This window comes from Cervus canadensis, chromosome 4 (assembly GCF_019320065.1).
Source record: "Cervus canadensis isolate Bull #8, Minnesota chromosome 4, ASM1932006v1, whole genome shotgun sequence".
NCBI classification, from domain to species: Eukaryota; Metazoa; Chordata; class Mammalia; order Artiodactyla; family Cervidae; genus Cervus; species Cervus canadensis.
The window spans coordinates 67,909,302-67,933,434 of NC_057389.1; the positions used below are offsets into that span (position 1 = coordinate 67,909,302).

General features: G+C 45.1%; 1 protein-coding gene across 1 annotated transcript; it reads right to left on the reverse strand.

Annotated features, from left to right (window-relative positions):
- Positions 1-2,465: 2,465 nt before the first annotated feature.
- Positions 2,466-23,601, reverse strand: BTNL9 (butyrophilin like 9). The gene is made up of 11 exons (XM_043465679.1): positions 23,413-23,601; positions 18,279-18,413; positions 16,125-16,472; positions 14,304-14,585; positions 8,812-8,940; positions 8,581-8,613; positions 8,269-8,289; positions 7,133-7,153; positions 6,872-6,898; positions 4,520-4,546; positions 2,466-3,402 (listed from the first exon to the last, which is right to left on the reverse strand). The coding sequence occupies exons 2-11, from the start codon at positions 18,385-18,387 to the stop codon at positions 2,777-2,779; spliced, it is 1,623 nt and encodes a 540-aa protein (XP_043321614.1). The 5' UTR covers positions 18,388-18,413; positions 23,413-23,601; the 3' UTR covers positions 2,466-2,776.
- Positions 23,602-24,133: the final 532 nt, after the last annotated feature.

The following is a 24,133-nucleotide window of genomic DNA, read 5'->3' on the forward strand; positions in this document are numbered from 1 at the left end:
GGGAGATGTGAGTGGTGTGGAGGACAGAGGCGTGGTGTCCTCCACATTGGTTGATGTTACCAAAGTTGACCTCAAAGTAGCTGTACCAATATATAAGCCCACCAAAATTGTGCCAGATCCATGGGAATCTTTGTCTTTCCATGAAAGATTCCTGTGGAGACAAGGATGACTTGCATGTTGCCGTCAAAGTCTAGGAGCTCTCAGCTTTGCCAGTCTTTGTGAGTTAACCATCACAAAGGCCACCTCAGGTAGGGTGAGCCTCACATCACAGGTGTGCTTTATACACTGGATTGGGACCCATACATAGGTGTTGTTTTTATCCTTTCCCCGGTTTGAGGAAGAGCTGCATGGAAAATGTGAACAGTGGGGAGAACTGAATGTACCAGGTCCTACCTTTAGAAACTTGATAGAGGGTCACTGGGCATAGGCTGGAAGGAGATGGGGGTGATTTGGTAAAACTTCCTCTTCTCCCCCATTTATTTGTTCCTTTATTTATGTATATCAGTAAAGATACATATATGCTTGGATTCCTTTTTTCTCGATCTATAACTCCCATTAATTACTTTGATGATCAAATTTGGCTAATGGGAGTCCCTTCAAACTGGCTTTTCTGTCCAGTTGACATTTCCCCCACTATTCTTTGAGGACTTCTTGCATTCTGGTAAAAGATAGTTTAGACTCATTTTGCCACATGTTTATTTCAACACCCTTAATCTGTTAACTCAGTTCTGGCACTATCTACCTAGCGTGTGCATGCAAAGTCGTTCCAGTCATGTCCAACTCTTTGTGACCGTATAGATTGTAGCCCACCAGGTTCCTCTGTCCATGGGATTCTCCAGGCAAGAATACTGGAGTGGGTTGCCATGCCCTCCTCCAGGGAATCTTCCCAACCCAGGGATTGAATCCGCATCTCTCACTGCATTGCCAATCCTGCATTGACAGACAGGTTTTTTATTACTAGCACCACCTGGGAAGCCCGAGAGATAGGGTCAGATCCCACAGGTTAAGGGCTCAGTCCTACAAGACTTCCCTCTCTCTTTCAATACCAATTACAAATCCAGGTTGCCTGTGCTTCTGACCCACTCACTATAAGTTGGAGATTCCCAAGATCCCTACCTTGAGTTCCATTAATTTACCAGAGCTGCTCAGGTACAGAAGTCAGGAAGTTTGCTAACAAGATTACAGGTTTATTATAAAGTGATACAGCTCAGGAACCAGGTAGAATAGATGCATAGAACAAGGTATGTGGGAGGGGTACAGAGCTTCTTCCTTGATCTCTCTGAGCATCTCTCTCCCTGCATCTACAGTGTTCACCAACCTGAAAGCTCTCTGAACCGAGTCCTTTTGGGGTTTTATGGAAAGGTTTCATCACAGAGGCATGACTGGTTAAATCATTGGCCCTTGGTGATTAAACTCAATCTCCAGCCCCTTCTCCCTCTTTGAGGTAGGTGGGTAGGGTAGGGCTAAGTTACAACCCTCTGGTCACATAGTTGGTTCCTGTGGCAACCAGCCCCATCCTTACTGGCTTTCTAAAAATTATCTCAGTAATATAAACTCAGGTGTGGTTAAAAGGGCTTGTTATGAATATCCAAAGACATCCTTATGACTCTTATATTTTAGAAAATTTCAAGGGTTTAAGAGCTCTGTTCTAAAATCTAGGTCAGAAATCAAATATTTCCTAGTATAGATCAGAATCTCACCATGTATTTTCCCTGCCCCGGCCCTGAAGTCCACCATTTCTCCAAGGAGCCTTGGTTCCTTTCAGTAGTAAATAGTAACTAAAAACTAAGATCTCAGTGCTAGATGTGCTCATTGGTACAGGGGTACTATTGTTTCTAAGCCCTCAGTGTAGACAGAGCTACAAACTATATCACATCTGTCTATTTATCAACAATATGCACCTATTACATAGTAAAACCCTCGAGTTCACAGTTATTCTTTCATTCTCTCCTTTCCCTTATGTCTTGTTTTATGTTTTTATATTTTGTTGTTTGTTCTGTGGGGTTTTTTTTCTTTTTGTATCTCTTGTCTCTGGCTAAAGAAACCTCTCAGCACACTTACTGAATTGACCTCTTGTTGGGCAATTCTTGTCATTATTCATTTTAATGTTCAAATTATCCTATAACTGGTCAATGGCGCCCCTTTCACCTAGCTCCAGTGTCTTTTTGCTATGTCCCCATTCATTTTTGAGCATTCTTGTATATAAAAGCAAAAGACGTTCCCTACTTTCACCATGTGTCCAAGTTCATTTTGGTGCTAATTGGCAGTGAGAACTAGCATCTGAGCCTAAGGTGAACTTATTGCTTATGAAGTGTCATTGTTTCCAGACCTTTCTAGCTCTAGAAAATACATACAAAAATATTAAAATACAGAGGTTAACTGACACCACTAATCTTATCTGATAAATTATCTCCTCTTTTTCTCCCCATTCCAGTTTCTTTCATGTCTTCACAGTGAACACTGACTCCTAGCAACATGAATATATGTTTACTCATCTGCTCAATCCTACAACACACACACATAAGCTTTGGAATTGTCTTTCTTTAAAAAAAAAAAAAGGGAAGAAAATCATATTCATACATGTACACATTCACATCTACATAGGCAAAGGTCTCTCTTTGCCCCCTTTCTGCTACACTGATCCTTTTAGCTTTTGCCGACATTCTGGAGCAGACAGTGAGTGTGTCTGTTGGCTTTACAGGAAGCAGGAGAGCATAGCGCCAGCTGGGTATCCAGGAAGCCGCCCAGGACCCAGTCCAGTGGCCACAAAAGCACTTCACCACAGGCCCAGGGCAGGATTCGAGGACTCAGAGGGTTGAAACCAGGCGTCACTGTCCTCCTCTTCGAGGACGCGCTTCTCACCAACTGGTAATGGGCAGATGGTGAGCGGATCTGGGTGTTCGCTGCCATCGTGGGCTCTAGGCCTGAAATACGCGCAGAGCATCCCCGAGAAGGTGTCAGTGAAGGTGAAAATGTGGGAGCCGTCGGACACATTGAAGAAGGACAGCTTTCCAGCCTCAACATCCAGAAAGATGCCCACGCAGCGGGGCGGCACGCGCAGGCTGAGCGGGAGGCGGTGCTGGTCTAGGACGAAGTACTCACAGCTGTTCCACAGCCCCATCACCCAGTAGCCAGTCGCCGGGCTCATGCGAGCATGCCCTGCACTCGGCACCGCTGCCAGACACACACCGAGGAACCAGCGGCTGCGGCGGCCCACGTGCACCTCCCAGTAGTGGCGGCCAGTGGAGAAGCGCTCCCGGCTCAGGACGCACGTCTGCTCAGAGAACCACTGAGGGTCGGCCACCGCTGAGCCTGGCGCCATCCTGCGTGAGGACACGCTTTTGCCATCCTCGGAAACCTCCAGGCTGGGGTGGGCGGAGCCAGGATCCAGGGTCACATCCACTGCGCAAAGGCACAGGGTCAGTGCCCGCCAGGGACGATTCTGCCCCCACCCACATCCCTGTCCCCTCCCCTGCTAGGCAAACCTTTAGTCCTCCCGATGGAGAAATCGGTGGAATAGTCACCCCTCTCCTGGGACTGAAGAGGCACGGAAGTCACTCCCTAGCTTTTGAAAGTGTTAAGAGGAATTCATTTCCTTCCTGAACCGGAAGGCTCTTGAATTCCATGGTGCCATACAGAGCATGGATAGCAAATGAGGGAGGTTTGTGGGGATGGAGGCGGGCTCACTTTTCCCAAGACCTGGACTGTAAGAGGGCTCCCCAGGTAGCGTTAGAGGTAAAGAACCCGTCTGCCAATGCCCGAGACATAAGCAAGAGGGGTTGATCCCTGCGTCGGGAAGATCCCCTGGAGGCGGGCATAGCAACCCACTCCAGTATTCTTGCCTGGAGAATCCCATGGACAGAGGAATCTGGCCGGCTACAGCCCATAGGGTGGCAGAGTCCTACACGACTGCAGTGACTCAGCACACACACACACAATCAATAGGAAGGAGCTTAGGACTGGTTCTTCCTGGCTGCTCTCCTCACTCAGTATGACCTTGAGATCACTGGTGAGCTCTGGGCCTCTGTTGTACAGCAATGTTAGGATTTTAAAACTGAAGGGGACCCCTAAGATCATCTAGTTCAGTACCCTGCACTCCAGCAACCTATCCCCAACCCCCACCCCCCCTCCCCTCCCCGCCCCCCGCCCCCCGCCCCCCGCCCCAATCACACTCATTTGATGGACAGGGACCCCAAGGATCCCTCTGTCAGATAATGTGGGAAGTTCTGCCAAATGGAAACAAATCTAGTAAAACCCAGAAAGTTATATGCATGTGGGAGCATCAGCGTGCACACAAATGTGTGCATGTGTGAGTGCAATCTCATTTGTGCATATGAGCATGTATGTGTGCAGGCATATGTGTCACGTTGTGTGTGTGTGCAAGTGAGCCTGTGAGTTTGTATGCAGGCTCCATGCCTGGCTCCTGGACAGACCCTCTAATCTCAGTTCTGGATACCTCCCTTCTGATTAAGATCCAGCCAACCTAATTCACAAGATACAGCTCCTTGGTTTCAGTTACCTGCATGTCGTTGAGCTGCTCTCCACTCTGAAACCAAACAGAGAAGAAAAAGAGGCTCAGAGATCTGAGTCAGTAACTCTGGAACCTTGAGGGAGCCTCAAGATGCATGAAGGATGCCTGTAAACTGAATAATCTCATTTCCACCAAGATAACTTGTTTGGACCCAGACTAGCCTGGGTCCACCATGGCATCTTCCCAGGAATTTGGGATTGGGTAGGGAGGCTGGTGCCAGTGCGGGCTTATGCCAAAGCTGTGTGCAGGCGTAGGTGGTGCTGGTTAGTGGGATGACAGAGTATGTGAGCAAAGAGAACCAATACAGGCAATTGGGATGCCTTGAAGGATGGAAATAAAGCCTCCATTTCTGACTGGCTTAGTCCCCAGGAGGCCCAGCTGAGCTCAGCTCCTGTCCTAAGACATCCTCTGGACACCCTGACTTGCTGTCTTTCTTACTGGGAGCTATTCTGTGTGGCTTTCTGGTTTGTTTTATCTCCTCCTATATTACAGAAGAGAGCACCAAAGTCACAAAATGCAGAAGCAGTAGAAGATGTTTTCAGAGCTCCATAAATTTATAGCAGGGCCTTTCAACCCTGATTTTGCATCAGAATAACCAGTAAAACTTCACAAATCTAGAGCTTTTGCATACAATAACTCAAATCTATACAGATTTCAATCCTCCCTAAATTTAGCTGTAAATTCAAACCAACCCCAGCTAAAACTACTTTTGGATGTTTTGGGGAACTTCATAAATTTACCCTAAAATTTATATTTTAAAAAGGTCTGTGAACTTTAAAAAGGAAGGGGAAATGGAGAAGAACTTGTACTTTCAGGTACTTTAAAAGCCAAGGTAATAGGTGACCAAGAGGCAGACCCATCAAGACATGGCAACTGAATATGCACTAAAGGTGATGTCCACATCAATGGGTAAGTCACAAATATGTGTAGTAAGTGGCACTGGGAAAGCTAACTCTTTATATGAGAAAAATTACTGGATTCTTGTCTAACACCACATAAAAAAGGTGAATTTTAGATGGATAAGAAAACTTACACATAACATATAAAGTGAGTAGAAGAAAATGTAGGCGACTAGATTTGTGACCTAAATCTGAAGAAGATCTTCAACAAAAGTTCAAAGACACAAACCATAAAGTAAAAGTGCGATAAATTATATTTCATCAGAACTAATTCTTTTCAATAAGGGGCACCATTGGACAAAGCTAATAGCAGATGACAGAAGATAAGAAGGAATCCACAATGTGTAATAACAATGAGAGATTACTATCATATATATTATACAATAATAATAATAATATTGCATGAAGGATGCCTGCAAGCCAAAAGGCTCCATTCCCCAGCACTGACACCAGCCCTGTCCTGTGAATCAACAAGAAAAAGATAGCAACAACATATGGAAAATAGGCAAAGGACATGAACTGGCAATTTTCAGAAGAGGAAACCCAAAAGCCAGCTAGCATGTAAAGAGATGCTCAGATTTCTTAGTGCTCAGATGACTGCAAACCCAAAGAATAATTAGTTATCTCCATTGACTGGCAAGCTTAGAAAGCTGGCTCACACGAGATGTGGGCTCATGGAGCTTCCATGCACTGCTGGCATGGGATGATGGTGCTACTTTCAGGAATCCCTCTCTATACCACTTAGTGAGACATCCCTAGTGGGCCATCACTTCTCCCTTTAGAGAAATCTCCACACAGGGCCAGAAGACAATTTATTCAGCACTAGTGGTCTGTAGTGATATGGAGCTAGAAGAAGGCTGGATGTCTACTCCAGGAGGGTGGCTGGCTCAAATGGAGTGCTCTGCAGTGAGGAGATACAGACTAGATTTACATGTGGCAGCAGGGATGGATATTAAAGCACAGTGATGAGTGAGAAAAGCAAGGAACAGCATGAGACCGTAAATATCTTTACAGTAACTACAGTGTATGCGCACAAAACAGAAATGCCTCCTCTTGCAAGAATACATACAAAATAAAGATGCACATTAGTGGTTGCTTTACTGGGGAAATGGAAAAAGGTACAGGGACAAATATTTACATGTAAGGTAACATGCCCATTCCAGAACCACAGGTAAGAGTCTTTGAGGGCAGGCACCAGGAATCTAGGTGATTCTGATGTGCAACCAGGATTGGCACCAATGATTTACTGTATGCTTACACCTCAGGACAATGTAAAAATAAATATAAAAGTCAAAGTCAAATATAACCTATACCGAGTGACAAAGATTAATACATGTGTGTAGCAATGGAATAAATCAGAATGAAGCATAGTTGGTTAGAGCAGGTGACTAGGATGCTGAGACATAAAGTGGACAGTGGGAGAAACATAGGCTTCACTCACCAGCCTGGCCTTCAGCCCTTCTCCAGTCTGAAGTAGCCAAGGAAAAGCAGAATTAGAACAAAGTCCCTTCAGCCTCCTTGTTCACACATTAAATTTTGCACCCACCCCTGCTCCACTCCCCTTCTCCTGCCACCCACACAGCCAGCAGGGTTCCAATCTGGCCATCATACCTGCTTGGGAGATCAGAAGAACATTCACAGATAACCAGATGCTACAAGGTAGACAAGAAGAAATAGTTCTGGGCGGGGGAGAGTCACTTACCCAGCTCTACCTGAAGCTTCCCTGTAAGCAGAACCCACAGAGAAAATATCAGCCTTTGGATGAGTGAAACCATCTTTGCGAGGCAGTTAGGTCACTGAGACAAGGTTTCATAGTCTTAAACTACTACTCATTCCAATCATGCTTTAGGTGCTGCATCACTCATCTGCAAGATTCTTACTCCTCATCCTATTCTTTGCTCTATGGCAGAAATCTGCACAGGGCTGGGAAGGGAAAACTTTTGCCCTGAAACTGCAAGCTTTTCCTAGGCAGGAAGACTTGTGTAAGTCCAGGCACTGGGCACCTCCTACATGAACCTCAAGGTCACTTACTGGTTACATTATTTAAAAAACTGGGTGGATATCACACTCAATTATTTCCCCTGGCCAGATACCAAGACTCTGATATTTTGCCACCAGAAATGAGTTCTCTACTCTGTGCCATCTTTTAAAAGTTAAGACTAGGAAAGGCAATAATATATACTAATTGAGACCATGGTGTTATTGACTTATCATGATGTTTTGTTGTTGTTTGGTTAATTGCCTTTTGTTTGTTTTCCCCTGCATGACTAGATAGACTGCAAGACAAGCTTCTACTTCACTATTTTGTCTGGTGTTTTTCTGGGGCAGACAAAGTGGTTCTCAAGGTCTTCCCTACCCATTGTGACCTTCTCCTCCATCCCCTCATCCTTTGAATCCACTCTTTCCTCCTCCCCCAACATGGTTTCAAGGTGCTGAGTCCCCCTGGGGAGAAAAGTGGATTTGATAAATTACTTTCACTTTGGTAAATTACAGATGCCTTCTTTCTCGGTGACATTTGCTTTAAAAAGAGAAGGCTATCCTAGGAAGATGAACCAGAAGGAGACCTTTAACTGTGGAACTGTAACTGAATCATATAATTTGCAGGAGAGGGCCTGGCAAAATCTATCCAGAAAATCTTAAGTCATACTTCCTTGGCAGGTGTGCACACATCCATTTGGGAGGGGAAAGGCAGGATGTGCAGAGGGCTGGATGTAGAATTAGATCACTGTGATTCAGTGCTCTCCAAAGGGGGCCTAAAATCACTGAACCCCTGCTTCTGCCATGGGTTACCCCCCCCAGCCCAGGGCCAGCACAATGGGCATGGCACCCAGAACTTACCCAGCTCCACTGTGAGTTTCCCTGGAGAAAGAAACAAAGAATAGAGAAAAATTGCCATTCATCACTGAGGGCTTGCTTCTCCAAAGTGCACAGACTTGGAACCCACATGCTCTGGAGAGTCAGTTTGGGCTGAACACGGGGGAGGAACAGGCTCCAAGGCAAGATAAGTGAAAATAAACCTGTGCCTCAATCCTTCTCTGCCCTCTCCCAAACTCCCCTAACCCCCTGTGACCTACTTTTCTTCTTGACTCAGTGCCCCCACTTCTGTTAGTCAGAGATGTGGGTGAAAAGCTCGTCTTTCCTCCTGCTTACCTTTGTCTTTCTCTATCTGCTTCTTCAGCTTTTCTGAAAGGAAGAAAAAAGGGGAGTAGAGGTCAGTGCGTGTGCTCCTCTGCCTGTTTTCCGAGTCCCATTCCAGCCCGGCCTCTGGGCACGATGGCCCCTCAGCAGTGGCCTTCCCTGCCCCACCACCATGGCCACCTCCACCACTTTTCTCCTGGGTAAAGCCAGTTCCAGGAGGGCAGCCCCCTGACTGCCTGGTACCTTGGGACTTCCGTTGCTTCCGAAAGAAGTACAGCACCAGCATCATGAGGAAAGCCAGAAGGAGCAGCAGGCCCACCAGAGTCCCAAGGAAAGCTCTCTTCCAGGGAGAGGTTCCGGGTAAAAACACATCTGGAAAACACTCCACTCATCACTAAATCCTAAGTGAGAAGACTGGTCCGGACACCGTGTGCCCGAAAATCTTTCTAGCGACTGGTTGGCACTTCCTGGGCCCTACCAAGTGTGTGTGCGTGCTTAGTCACTTCAGTCATGTGTTCAACTCTTTGCAACCCCATCAACTGTAACCCACCAGGCTCCTCTGTCCATGGGATTCTCAAGGCAAGAATACTGGAGTGGGTTGCCATGCCCTCCTCCGGGGGATCTTCATATCCAGCGATTGAACCCACATTTCATGTGTCTCCTGCATGGCAGGCAGATCTTTTCCCACTGAGCCACCTGGGAATCACGCGCCCCACCCCAGCCATCTGTAAAATGGGCATGAGAGCCATTACATGGTGCTCAGGAGAGGCAGCATCTGAGGAAGAGTGGGAACTTGAACTTGCTCAGCACAGAGGGGAAAAGACTGCAAACTGAGGGATCTAAAAGGAAGGAGCTGATGGGCTCTGCCCAGTCCTTCATCTTAGAACTTATGTGACCAAAGCCCTGACCTCCCTCTACTTCTTCTCACTCTTGCTTTACATCTAAGAACATTAGAAATCAAGGTGTTGATATCTTAAACCCAGTGAATAATTGCTACCTATTGCTCTGACAAACTGTGGAAAATTCTTAAAGAGATGAGAATACCAGACCACCTGACCTGCCTCTTGAGAAATCTGTGTGCAGGTCAAGAAGCAACAGTTAGAACTGGACATGAAAAAAAAAAAAAAAAAAAAGAACTGGACATGGAACAACACACTGGTTCCAAATTGGGAAAGGAGTATGTCAAAGCTGTATATTGTCACCCTGCTTATTTAACTTATATGCAGAGTACATCATGCAAAATGCTGGGTTGGATGAAGCAGAAGCTGGAATCAAGATTGCTGGGAGAAATATCAATAACCTTAGATATGCAGATGACACCATCCTTATGGCAGAAAGCGAAGAGGAACTGAAGAGCCTCTTGATGAAAGTGAAAGAAGAGAGTGAAAAAGTTGGCTTAAAACTCAACATTTCAGAAAACTAAGATCATGGCATCCAGTCCCATCACTTTATGGGAAATGGATGGGGAAACAATGGAAACAGTGACAGACTTTATAATTTTGGACTCCAAAATCACTGCAGATGATGACTTCAGCCATGAAATTAAAAGATGCTTGCTCCTTGGAAGGAAAGTTATGACCAACCTAGACAGCATATTAAAAAACAGAGACATTACTTCGCCAATAAAGGTCCATCTAGTCAGAGCTATGGTTTTTCCAGTAGTCATGTATGAATGTGAGAGTTGGACTATGAAGAAAGCTGAGTGCTGAAGAATTGATGCTTTTGAACTGTGGTGTTGGAGAAGACTCTTGAGAGTCCCTTGAACTGCAAGGAGATCCAATCAGTCCATCCTAAGGGAAATCAGTCCTGAATATTCACTGGAAGGACTGATGCTGACGTTGAAACTCCAATACTTTGGCCATCTGATGCAAAGAACTGACTCATTTGAAAAGACCCTGATGCTGGGAAAGATTGAAGGGAGCAGAAGGGGACAACAGAGGATGATATTGTTGGAAGGCATCACCGACTTGGTGGACATGAGTCTGAGTAAGCTCTGGGAGTTGGTGATGCACAGGGAAGCCTGGCATACTACAGTCCATGGGGTCGCAAAGAGTCGGACACGACTGAGTGATTAAACTGAACTGAACTGATTGCTCTGACGAATCCATGTGTCATCTTGCCCTTCATGAAAGCACCTGTCTTCTACTTCTTATCACACCTTTGCAAGAAATGTTAGCAAAGCCATGTAGGGCTGACTGACAGTTCCCCTCTTCCCACTCCAGGAGTCCTAAGGAGGATCTGCCCAGAAGCAGAGTGTGCTGCAGAGCTTACAGAGACAGTGGCCAGACAGTAAAGAAATACATGCAAAACAGAGCAATTCTCTAGAAACTCTTGTTGAAATTTAACAGAATAATTTTATGTCTGTTGAAGATAATGAAATTGGTGCTTTTATCTCAATGGTCTTTCATTTTTTCTTTTTTATTGCAGTAAAATAAACATAACATAAAATTTACTATCTTAACCATTTTAAGTTTATAGTTCAGTGGCATTAAGTACATTAACACTGGAAATTCTCTGGCAGTCCACTGAGTTCAATCCCTGGTTGAGGAACTCAGATCCTGCAAGCCATGTGGTGTGGCCAAAAAAACAAAAAATAAAAAGGTACACCAACATAGTTGTGCCACCAACACCAGCAGAACTTTTTTTAATTGTCCCAAACTGAGAGTCTGTAACCATTAAACACTAACTCCCCAATCTTCCCACCCCAGCCACTAATAACTTCTATTCTGCTTTTCCTCTCTATGAATTGACGATGCTGGGTACCTCATATAAATAGAATCATACAATATTTGTCCCTTTGTGTTTGTTTTTATTTTACTTAACATAATGTGTTGTTTTGGTTGGTTTTTAATTTTCTTTTTTTTAGCAGTGCATTTTTATTATCTTGGTAAAAGTATTGAGCCACAAAGGACTGGTCCTTCACCACAGATGGTTTTTGAAGCACTGACCTAGGAGGTAAAGAGCTCAGAGTCCTATGCCTTGATGACCTTTGATCTCCATCTGGCTCTCTGTTCCAGCCTTTCCTGCGTCTTTCCAGCTCCTCCAATAGCTATACACGTTTCCACCCCAGGACCTTTGCACTTGCTGTTCCCTCTACCTAAATGGTCTCCTTGCAGAAATCCATGTGACCAACACCCTTTGTCAAGGTTAAACACAAATTTAAAAATTTGTGCAAAAAAGTGAGCAAGATTCCCGTTCTTCTCTTAGACTGTTTCCTTTAGAAAATTTATAAATTCTTTCTCTATCCCTTCAAGTGCTTCCCAGGTGACACTAGTGGCAAAGAACTCAACTGCTAACACTCTCTGACATAAATCACAGCAAGATCCTCTATGACCCATCTCCCAGAGTAATGGAAATAAAAACAAAAATAAACAAACGGGACCTAATTAAACCTAAAAGCGTTTGCACAAAGAAGGAAACTATAAGCAAGGTGAAAAGACAGCCCTAAGAATGAGAGAAAATAATAGCAAATGAAATAACTGACAAAGAATTAATCTCCAAACTATACAAGCAGCTCATGCATCTCAATACCAGAAAAACGAACAACCCAATCAAAAAGTGGGCAAAAGACCTAACAGACATTTCTCCAAAGAAGACATACCAATAGCTAATAAACACATGAAAAGATACTCAACATCACTCATTGTTAGAGAAATCCAAATCAAAACCACAGTGAGGTATCATCTCACACCAGTCAGAATGGCCATCATCAAAAAGTCTACAAACAATATATGCTGGAGAGGGTGTGGAGAAAAGGGAACCCTCTTGCACTGTTGGTGGGAATGCAAACTGGTACAGTCACTATGGAGAACAGTGTGAGAATTCCTTAAAAAAAATGGGAATATAACTGCCATATGACCCAGCAATCCCACTACTGGGCATGGTGGAAACCAGAGGAAACCTGAGGAAACCAGAATTGAAAGAGACACACATACCCTGCACACATTCACTGCAACACTGTTTACAATAGCTAGGACATGGAAGCAACCTAGATGTCCATCAGTAGATGAATGCACAAAGAAGTTGTGGTACATATACACAATGAAATATTACTCAGCTATAAAACGAATGCATTTGAGTCGGTTCTAATTGAGGTGGCTGAACCTGGAGCCTATTATACAGAGTGAAGTCAAAAAAAACCAAATACTGTATATTAATGCATATATATGGAATTTACAAAGATGGTACTGGTGATCCTATATGCAGGAGACACAGATGTAAAGAACAAACTTTTGGACTCAGTGGGAGAAGGTGAGGGCGGGATTTGAGAGAATAGCACTGAAACATGTACATTACCATATGTAAAATAGATGACCAGTGCAAGTTTGATGCATGAAGCAGGGCACCCAAAGCTGGTGCTCTGGGACAACCAGAGGGATAGGGTGGGAGGGAGGTGGGCGCAGAATGGGGGGGACACATGTATACCTGTGGCTGATTCATGCTGATGTGTGGCAAAAACATCACAATATTGTAAAGTGATTATCCTCCAATTAAAATAAATTAATTAATTTAAAAAAAAAAACTGGTTAAAAAAAAAGAACCTGACTGCCAGTGCAGGAGATGCAAGAGACCTGCGTTCAGTCCCTGGGTCGGGAAGATCACCTGGAGGAGGAAATGGCAACACACTCCAGTATTCTTGCTTGGAAAATCCCATGGACAGAGGAGCCCAGCAGACTACAGTTCATGGGGTCAAAAGGAATCGGACACGACTGAAGTGACTTAGCACTCACATTCCTTCAAGATGTATATAAATCTTTCTGAAAGTTATATAAGGACCTTCAAGGTCTACAATCCAGGAATGATTTTCTTAAGGAGCTCAGAGCCATCTCTTTGAAGTGGAAACATCAAGAAGAAAGCACTCCTATCTCCAGGCCTCCTGGGAGCTTCACTTAGGCACCTGGCTCCAAGTTGTAGCTACATGCTTGTCATCAAGATAAGAGATATCTTTCTCCTTTGCAATAAAAGCAATTAGCTCACACAGATGTTACCAGTTACCCAATTACCAGGTGAATTTTGGATGAACTATGTGTCACACACATATATATCCCTATGAACATTAAATCCATCAGTGGGGGCCTCATAATAAAACTTTGATGCTAGATAATGGCCTCACTTTCAACTCATTGCCTAACGGTCTTCTTTCCTGATTCACCACTTTAAAACCCATGTATGTATACACAACCCACCATACTTAGCCCTCTTCCCTGCCTCATGTTTCTCTGTATCACCTAACACCTCTGAACATGTGCTATAATTTACTCTTTTGTGTATCTGTTTCCCCCATGGGATGTGCACCTGAGGGCAGGGGTTTGGGGAATATTGTGAGTGCTCAATAAATATTGTTTGAGGGATAAAATTAGGAACATGTGGGTTCTTATGATGCTCTCTAATAATATTGGCTTTCTGGAACCTCCCCCAATTACTGTACTCTTAGTAGGTTTTAAATATTATGGCTTCAGTTGTCAAGTTCAGCCTGCCCTGTACACAACCAAGCTCCAGAGCCCTTCTGTCCTAATAGATGGTTTTGGAGATAATGGCCTGGAGGAGGACAAGGCAACCCACTCCAGTATACTTGCCTGGAGAATCCCATGGACAGAAGAGCGTGGCAGGCTATAGTCCAAGGGGTTGTAAAGAGTCAAACGCGATTGAAGTGACTGAGCACACACACACATAGGGATAATGGACATGGAGAACTTGAAGACTAAGAAGATGAGGGTGAGCTGGCACCCACTGACCTGCTATGTGGATCACAAACTCTTTCTTTTGGCCTAGGAGTTGGTTCTGGATGGAGCAGGACACGTTGCTGTGGGCCCCCTCTTGGACGACCACAGATGTTTCCAGACTGAACAGGCCTTGGACATCCTCAGTGATGTTTTCAGTCTCCGGGGGCAGGCATCGTCCCTGATGGTCTCTCCACTGAGCCTGTGGCTTGGGGTACCAACCACTGGAGTGGCACCTTAGCTGAATGCCTCCCTCCTTGAAGCCCTCAATGGCGATATGAGGGTCTGAGCCCAGTCCTGGGAGAGGCAGGAAGAGTAGGAAAGATCAGGCTCCTTCCCAGATGTACATGAAGTTCATCACCATTCACCATTTGCAGTCACCATAAGGCATGGTGACTGTGACCACTCAACACATGTGGGCTTGCAGTCCACCATGGACTATAAATGACAGGCTAAACTGTAGATGGCATGTGGGGACAGCACTACCTCTGAAGGGCATCTTAAAATAGGGAAAGGCTGCTGGTATTTAGCCATATAATGCAAAGGACCGTACCCCTAGGTTGAAGAGTAATCCCATCCCAAATTTCAAGAGATTGTCTTCTCTATCTCTTGAATCCTGCCAGAACTAAAGTATCTTTGTTATGCATACTTTTTTAAAATCTCTCTACCCAAGTAAACTAGCTTTATATTTTGAATATGCAAAATATTAATATGGTTTAAACATCAATGCTATAAGAAACGAGTAGGTCAAAAAAGCCCCAGGCCTTTCTCCATCCTTTGTATCTCATTGCTCCCTCTCCTTTAAGTAACCAGTTTCATTAGCTTCCTATGTTTCTTTTGTGATATGTTTCTCCTCCTTTCTTACACAAAAATTAATATGCTATAGAGCTTCTTTTGCATCTTGCTTTTTTCTCTTAAAAACACCCTAGAAATCACTCCATATCAGCTTAGCGCTCATCCTCATTTTCTCTCTCTCTCTCTCTCTTTTTTTTTAGGCTACATAGCTTCATATAGACCTTACTCAGCACCTATGCTTGGACATTTAGGGAGTTTCCCATCAACCCTAACTACTTGTTGGAAGGACTGAAGCTGAAGCTGAAGCTCCAATACTTTGGCCACCTGATGCAAGGAGCCGACTCATTGGAAAAGACCCTGATGCTGGGAAAGACTGAAGGCAGGAGGAGAAGGGGGTGGTACAGGATGAGTTGGTTATGTGACATCAATGAATCAATGGACATGAATTTGAGGAAGACAGAGGAGCCTGATGTGCTGTAGGCCACGTGATCACAAAAACTTGGACATGACTTTAGGGACTGAACAGCAGAAACACCGCTATACAATGTAAATTTATACAAATGCTTTTCTTTCTTATTGGAGTTGGGGGAGGTATATCTCTAGGGTCAACTCCCAGAGGTGGAATTGCTGTTCAAAGGCAGACACAAAGGAAGTCCTGTTAGCTATTGCCAAATCCCCCCTACCCTGGAGCTCGGGACTTTGAATTCCATCAGCACAGTAAGAAGGGGCCTGCTTCCTCCATCAAGAGTGGGTAGTCCAACTATTGAATGTTTGTCAGTCTGATAGGGAAAAATTACCTCTCTGTAGTTTTAATTTGCCTTTTCCTCACTGTGAGTAAAATAATTGTCTTTTCCTTTGTTTAAGGGCCATTATGTGTGCATTTGGTGGGGTTCATTTCCTAATGAATCTTTCTTAATATTCTTTTTTTTTTTTAATTAGAGAAAATTTCCCTTTCTCTGTGCTTTTCAATCTATCTTCTCTTGAGCTCTCTCCAAATGGATCCTTCTCCCCTCTGTGTTGGGGATTGACCGGGTCACGCACCTGCTACCTCCAGCTCCCAGGTCGCTTCCCCAGTGAAGTCGCTGGAGTGGAAGCGGCACCCATACAGACCCTCGTCGGCGGGGACCACGCCATGGAGCCGCAGAGTCACGCTGCCATCTGCGATGTCCTCCGTGATGAGTTGGGTCCTGTTCTGGAACTGCTTCATCTGCCAGCCATAGACCTCCTGATGCTCCCGGTACAAGTGCACCACGTTGGAGGCCTGGCTCCGGAACCAGAGGATCTCCATGTGCTCAGCGTCTCGATATGGTGACAGGTGGCAGGAGAATTCCACTTCTTCCCCGACGTGTGCCAGAATGGGTTCCTCATGGCCTACCACCCTGATCTCCTCTAGGACAAGATCCCAGACAGTGGCCCAGATTAACATAGTGTACATATGTTTTGTGGTGTTTTTTTTTTTTTTTTTTGGCCAACAGTTCCATGTAATTTAATACCTCAAAAATATGTTTATTTGTTTTCTGCAGCTCAGAAATCCACAGTGAACTATTCAAATGACAAAGGTGAAACACTCTACAGGACAACCAATCCTGTTTCTTGAACAAGTAATTGTCATGAAATAGTTGGATATGCCACATTAAAAACTACACAAAACACATTACAACCAGATAAAAATGTGTGGTGGGCTACTGGTAGCTGGTTTGAATCAACCAGCTGCCAATATTATTCAGGGGATGGTTGTCTCAATATGGCCAGGGCATTAAATTAAATGGAATCTTTGGCAGAAAAAAAAATGTACATTATCCTCTTATGTGAATAAAAATTGATGTGTTGGCATAAATGTGCAGAATAAAAAATCTGAAAGAAGAAAGACCAAATTATTGATGGTGATCATTTCTGCATGGTGCGAATAGATGTTTTCTTATTTTTGCTTTGTCTGATTTTCTAATATTTTATAATGTACACACACAGCTTCTATAATAACAAAGAATATTAAAATAATTGATGGGGGGTGCTTCTTGCCTCATGGGTTTTCCTATCTAAGATCAAATCCTGCTGTCGAGATTTTTATTTATCTGGATCTTTCATTTGATTGTCCTCTGCAGTGATGTCTCCACATGGCTGCTTTACTCCCTATTTTCAGCAATTTCCATGAGAGTTGCTGTTCCTGCTGCGGTGCCTTTCCACCCAGCATGCCTTCATTCATTTTTTTCTGGCTTCTGTGCCCCTCCTTTCCTTCTTTCAAAGCTCAGCTTAATCCCACCCCCAATTCTTCCTTTATGAATTCCTCCCATCCTTCACTTTGCCTATATAGCATGGGAGCACCTTTCTTCTCTCCATATGAGACCCCTTGTTGCCCCAGGTGTAGCCTGGACACCGCTCCTACCAGCTTCCCTCTTCAGGTTCTCTCCAGCTGCCGCTGCTCCCATGCCTGATGCCTGCCCCTTTTCCTGGGCATACCCTGCCTCAGTTTACTCTCCATCTCTCATCTTCCTACAGACTGTCTCCTGCAAGGTTCTACTCAAACAGTACCTCCTCTCTATGGCCCTTCTTGGCTTTCTGGAAAAAACAAATTGGTCTCTTAGCTGTGATCCCAGATCCTTGGGTATGTTTCTCTTGCAGCTCTGGTCACACAGCTGGACAGTCATGTATATCATGTCTGTTCACCTTCCTTGAACTGACTGAGGATTTGAGCTGTGCGTTGTCTATCACTTTGGTATCCCTGGTTTCCAGCTCAGGGAGTTGGGGAATTCTATTGGCATAATTAGTTTACATTCTCTGTTAGTTGCTTCTTTCATGAGAGATGGTATGACCAGGATCCTTTCTGCTCTTCAAAAGCTATGGCTTATATCGCAGGAGAGGAGTTAAAAATATTTTCCGACTGGTTCAGCCTAAGAACAGACCAATAAGACTTTCCTGGCACCCTCCCGCTATGCCTTCTGCCATGGTTGTGAGCTGTGGAGTTGTTGGGGTTAGGGGGGCCCTGAAAGGATGGTGGAGGAGCACTGAGGGGCTGAATGGTGCTCAGGGTCAGTGACTCTTTAACAACTGGGATGGAGGGCTTATTGTTTAGCCCCTGAGACAGCCTAGGAAAAGGCTGCAAGATCTCAGTCCTGGAATAACCTGCAGAAGGGGTGGGCAGAAGCTGATGTGCTCACTGAGGTCCCGGCTGTCTGGGATGCAGATTAGACGTGTTACCTGAGTGCATCGCCCTGGGCTGGGGGAGGAGGAGCAGGTGAGTGAGGAAGAAGAGACTGCTGGGCAGACGTCCTCGCTGGTAGGAGTTCAGGCAGACTGAGAAATCCATCACTTTTCCACAGCAGTGGGGGCCACCTGCAGAGGGATAAAGACATACAGAGTGATGCAGTAGAGTTAGAACTCCACGTATCAGGCCTGACATCTGTTATTGCCTCAAGTCTATTTTTTTCAGGTACTTGCAAGCTCTAGTGCCTGACTTTTTTTCAGTCATAGCCAGATGTGAGAGTTGATTCTAATTTTAACAGGCAGCATTGCTTGTAGTGGTGTTGACCCTTGCTTGGACTCACAGTCCTCCAAGAGGACAGGGTCAAAGGATCCCAGAGGAAGCAGCTTCTGAGTTTTGCATTGTTTTGAGCCAGGAATAGAGCCATGCATTGTGTGGGAGCTGAGTTAGGTTTCAGTGACTTGGCCCAAACAAAGGGAAATCTATAAGAACTCTCAGATGCGTTTTCCTTTTCTCTGTCCAAACCTATTCCCGATTCCCTTTGACCTGGAACATCAGGTTCACAAAACAGAGGAACAAACACAGTGCACTTTCCTAAGTGGCATGCACGCCTGGCTGCCTTTTAACTCCAGCCACACCTAAGACACCTTTTTCCAGCCCTGAGACCTCAGGTGGAGTTCCCAGGAGGTCAGTTGGTGACTGTCACTGAGTCAATAGCATCTTTAAGACCACAGTGATGGGGCTGTCTCATTGATCCCTCCCCATACCCACCTGTGGCCCCAGAGATCCGGCCCCAGAGATCCAGCCCCAGTGCAAGCAAGGGCTGTTCCCTCTTCACTCCTGATGCCCCTTGGGGAGCTGAGGTAATGTAATATGAGAATCAGTGAGCCTGAGAATATGAGAATCAGAGTAGCAGATTCATATTGGGAAATATACAAGTCTTCCCATATTTCTCCTCTATTTAGTTGTGGGACTTTAGGCAGATTATGTAACTTGCTGAACCTTAATTTTTTCACTTGAACAATGGAAGAAACCAATCCATCTCAGAGGGCTGTTAAGTCTCCAAGGTGAGATGGATGCTCTTTAAAGAAAAATCAGCTCCTCCCTCTGCCTCCAACTTCCAAGCATCTGCTTTCTGCTCCCCATCTTCTTCTAGAGGTTACATCCCTCTCCTTTCACTCCATCATAGCATCCCAGGGCAGAAAGGCCCATGGCAGTTTCTACTCTCCAGCTTCCCCGGTCTCCCCTCTCCCTCTGTCTGCCATCCCACTCCATCCACTGTTTGGTTTTCCTTTTCCCACAGACCTGCGAGGTGGCACCTGTTCCTGGGGTCTTGTGGCTACAGAGCCCCAGCCACACCATCGGTAATATCACCAGCAGGGTTTACATGGAGGACTTTAGTTCTTTTTTTATTGTGTAGTTGATTTACAATGTTTTAACTACTGCTGTACAGTAAAGTGATTCATTCTTTTTTTAAAAATATTTATTTCCATTATGGTTTGTGTTGGGCTTCCCTGGTGGTTCAGATGGTAAAGAATCTGCCTGCAATGTGGGGAGACCTGGGTTTGATCCCTGGGTTGGGAAGATCCCCTGGAGAAAGGAATGGCTACCCACACAATATTCTTGCCTGGAGAATACCAGGGACAGAGAAGCCTGGTGGGCTACAGTCCATGAGATCACAGAGTTGGACACGACTGAGTGACTAACACACACACAGTTTGGGTTATAGAGACTTCCCTGGTGGCTCAGACGGTAAAGAATCTGCCTGCAATGCAGGAGACCCAAGTTCGATCCACTTTCTTTTTTAAAAATATTTTCATTATGGTTTATCGTAGGATATTGAATATAGTTTTCTATGCTATACAGTAAGACTTTGTTTATCCATTCTACATATGAAAGTTTACCATAAAAAAAAGAAGTTGAATTCAAAGAGTTGAATGATGGTTAGCAGGGGAAGAGGGTGGGGAAATGTGGTACATGTTGGTCAAATGGTACAAGCTTTCAGTTATAAGATGAATAAGTTCTGAAGATCTAATGTATAGCACGGTGATCATAATTAATAATACTGTATTGTATACTTAAATTTTGCTAAGATTAAAGTTTTAGTGTTCTCACAACAAACAAAAAAGATAACTATGTGAGATGGTAGATATGTTAATTAGTTTGGTCGTGATTATTATTTCACATAATGTGAAATGCATTTCACAATGAATGCATTTATCAAGATATCATATGGTACAAATATATACAATTTGGGGGTCTTCCCTGGTGATCCTGTATATAGGATTTTCCACTGCCAATGCAGGGGCCCAGGTTCAATCCCTGGTCAGGGAACTAGATCCCACATGCCGTGACTAAAATTTAACGTGCCACAACTAAAGATCCTGTATGCCACAGCTAAGACCCAACACAGCCAAGTAAATAAATATGTTTAAAAAATAAATAATGTATACCATTTTTATTTGTCAATCATACTTCATAAAGCTGAGAGAAAACCATATTAGGTTTTAGTAAATTATTTTTCTGCAACTATTCAGGTCGTGATTTTTTTCTCTTCTTTTTCAATTGATTAATTTACCTAAACTGTCAAAATTCTTAGAATAAAAGAGTTGACAATGAAAAAAAAAGCTAGCAGTATGTGAAAGACTTTAAAACTGCTGGTCACGTAGCAGAAGATGGTCTGAGAAGGTGTGCAGGTAAGTTAACGGAAGGCAGGCAACATGAATGACCTCTGTGCTGGAAGGACCTGGGCTGACAGGACCACGGCCAGAGGGAGGGGCGATGGCCTGTGAGTCAGTCGGTCAGGGGCCTTGCCTCATGGAAAGCAGAGGCTAAGTTGGGGAGTCTCCATTCATGCATCAGAAGGGGCCCCTAAGGAAGGAGATTAGAGTCCCCTTTCAAGGGGGCCTGGCTGTTTTGATGGCCAGCAGCTATTGGAATATGGTCACACAATAACCAGCGGAACAGAGGCCCTGGGCCAGAGTCCAGGCTCAGGCTGGGCAGTCTAGCCTTTCACCCTTTTGGCTGCCAGCAGGAATGTGTCTGCGACAGGCCCACCAACTGGGAGCAAAGGCCATAGAGCTCTATAAATGGGAAGCTCTAAGGATACATCAGCACCAGCTAACGCCTTCCAAAACTAGAGGGGCTCAGAGGGTGTTTACGGATCCATACGGACTGGCCAGACTCTGAGGAATTAGTCAAGACTTGTGCTAGGAACAACTTGGGTGTTCCCAAGGCCGCAACAGGGCATTAGATAGGCCCACAGCTGGAGGAAGGGGCACCTCACAGCAGAATCGGTATTCAAGGTCCCATATTCCTGGGCAAGGAGGAAGCTGCCATCTATCAGTCAGTCCGTGCGTTCCAGACCCTGGAATTACTATCAGGACTGCAGTTCTCTGTTGTGATACACTCGTGATTTCAGTCACTGAGGCTGCAGATGGAAGAGGTCATAAACACACATACATACATGCATGTGTCCACAATAATAAAAACTAATATGAATTGAGTGCTTACTATCTACCCAGGACTATCCTATATCAGAAGTATTATTACTATTATAGGACCAAGATAAAGACAAGGAAACTGAAGCAGAGGGAGGCTAAGTGACTTGCCCCGCACACATGACTGGAAGGTGGTGGAGTTGGGGGAGTTCCTCCCAAGCTCTGCACTTCTCTGGACGAATCTTCCTCACCAGCAGTGTCGTGTCAAGGCTGGGTGCACCTCAGTTCTCCTGTCCCCCAAGTCACGACCCCTGTTAGGGACCACCTGGTCACAGACTGCAGCACTCACCCTGACAGCATCTCCCGGCAATTGAAGAAGTGGCTTGAGTCCCCAGATGTCAGCCGCAAGACTAACCAACCAATAAGTGAATACAAACAAAACCACTTCTGATAAAACAGCTTAAAATGAGTGTTTCCCTCAGACCTTGTCAACAGCATCTTCTCCAGCAGGAGGTCATGCCCCATAGTACCTTTGCTTCTAACACCCAAGGAGCTGATTTTAAAGCCTTTAATTGGAGGGAGGCTGTCTGGTGAATTCTTGAAGGGAAATCAGAGGGGCTGAATGCTCCCTTCCTGTTCTAAAGAGCATGCTCCTCCCCATTTGCTGCCAGAAGTTTCCCTATTACAACCTCCCTCAGCAGTTGAAATGCTCTGATCCTTACCCCTCTGAGGGGAAACCCCTTCTGATCGCAGCTATTCACATCACAGTGGAAATGGATTTCAGCTTCCTTTTCTGATGGGGAGGTTTTGCTGGGGAAAGGTGAGAGACTGGACACGTTGCAGATTTGAGAAAGATGGAAGACCCAGGGAGGAGAAGGATGGCCAAAACGGGGGTCTTAAGTTAGAGCTAAGCTCTGCTGGTGGGGAACACGCCCCCCACTCTCCAGGGAGCCTCTGAAGACACAGGGAGATATAAGGGTTGTGCACACCAATGCCAAAGAAGTGCTGCTGAAATGCTGCTACCCTCCACCCAAGTTTATCTTCCCTCTTCTTTCTTTGTTCCTTCTCATTTTTTACCTGGCCACACTCCAGCTTCATTCCAGTTTTCTCTTCCTGCATCTCCAACTCCTGAACAACATTAATGTTTTCTTGATTTCCAGTCCTTCAGCTCTTGAGTTTCTCATTAAACATTGTTTGATTTTGCTTTTGCTGCTTTTGTAGGCTTGGGCTGTGTGTGCTTTGCCCCTCTCTCATTCCCTGTGTCCTAAGCTTTAAGCCCTCAGGGGTAGGACTTTTGCGTTCTTGCACCCTCTCCTCTTCCAGCACCCAAGGCAATGCTTTACCCTCTGCAAACTGCTAATTAATGCTCTCTGGCTTGCTTTGGTTTTATTTCAATAGGTCCAGAAGCGTATGTACACCCCTGGTCTCTAAGGGAGATGAATTTCCCCAAGGAGAGATCTTCAGTGAGGCTTCATATGGCTTGAGGGGAAAATGGGATGTGTCTGAATCCTTCCTCTTCAGGTGGAGCTGCCAGAACAGGCATCTCCCCTCGGTCACACTGACATCCTTATCCTGCAGCCAGGTTCAGCTGATAAGATGGTACCAACCCATGCTGTGCTATCACCTCAGCCCTCATTTTCTGCGTCCCATTTCTGAAAGGTGGAGGTTTAGACAGCATTGAGTCACATACCTGGCAGGTAGCAGCAAAGGGTCCAAAATGACAGGTGATCTCAAGTTCCCTGCAAGGGAGACAATCGCAAAGTATCCTGGCTCCAGATGCTAAGGTCCCCTAGACACGAGCTGGCAGCGCAGTAGAAGGGACCAGCTCTTCTCTGACAGAATTATCCACCCACCTTCCACATTAAGACACATGCTGCTTGCTCTGCCCTTTGTTATAAAAACCAAGATGGACAGAACAAAACGAGGAAGTCTCTGTCACATCCTGCCTGAATTGAATTTCCATGGAAAGTGCCCCCACTAAGGTCCTAGAAGTAGGGTAAAGGTATCTGGGAGTTTTGTAGGGACTGCAAGCTACAGAAGCTCAGAGCAGGGAGAAGACGCTCCAGCTGGCTGCCCAGGATCTCTGGGGCTCCAGGTAGGCAGGATGGCCATGCCTGCCCCTTTCTCTTCACCATCATAGCAAAACATACAGAGACTGGACAGGAATATCCACTAAGGATTAGGAAAGGCCTGGTGCTCAACTCTTAACTCTGGTGTTTAACTCTTAACCTCCACAGGGTTAAGGACAGTAAGAAAAATAATCTCAGAACTTGGCTATGAGTAAAACCTGCAAGAGCTGTTCACATACAACTTGGAAATGCATCAGGGTGTTGTGCTGGGACTCTTTTAAAGGAGCAAAGCTCAAAGAGAGAAGAAACAATGACTATCCCACCCTATCCCATTTGGCCATA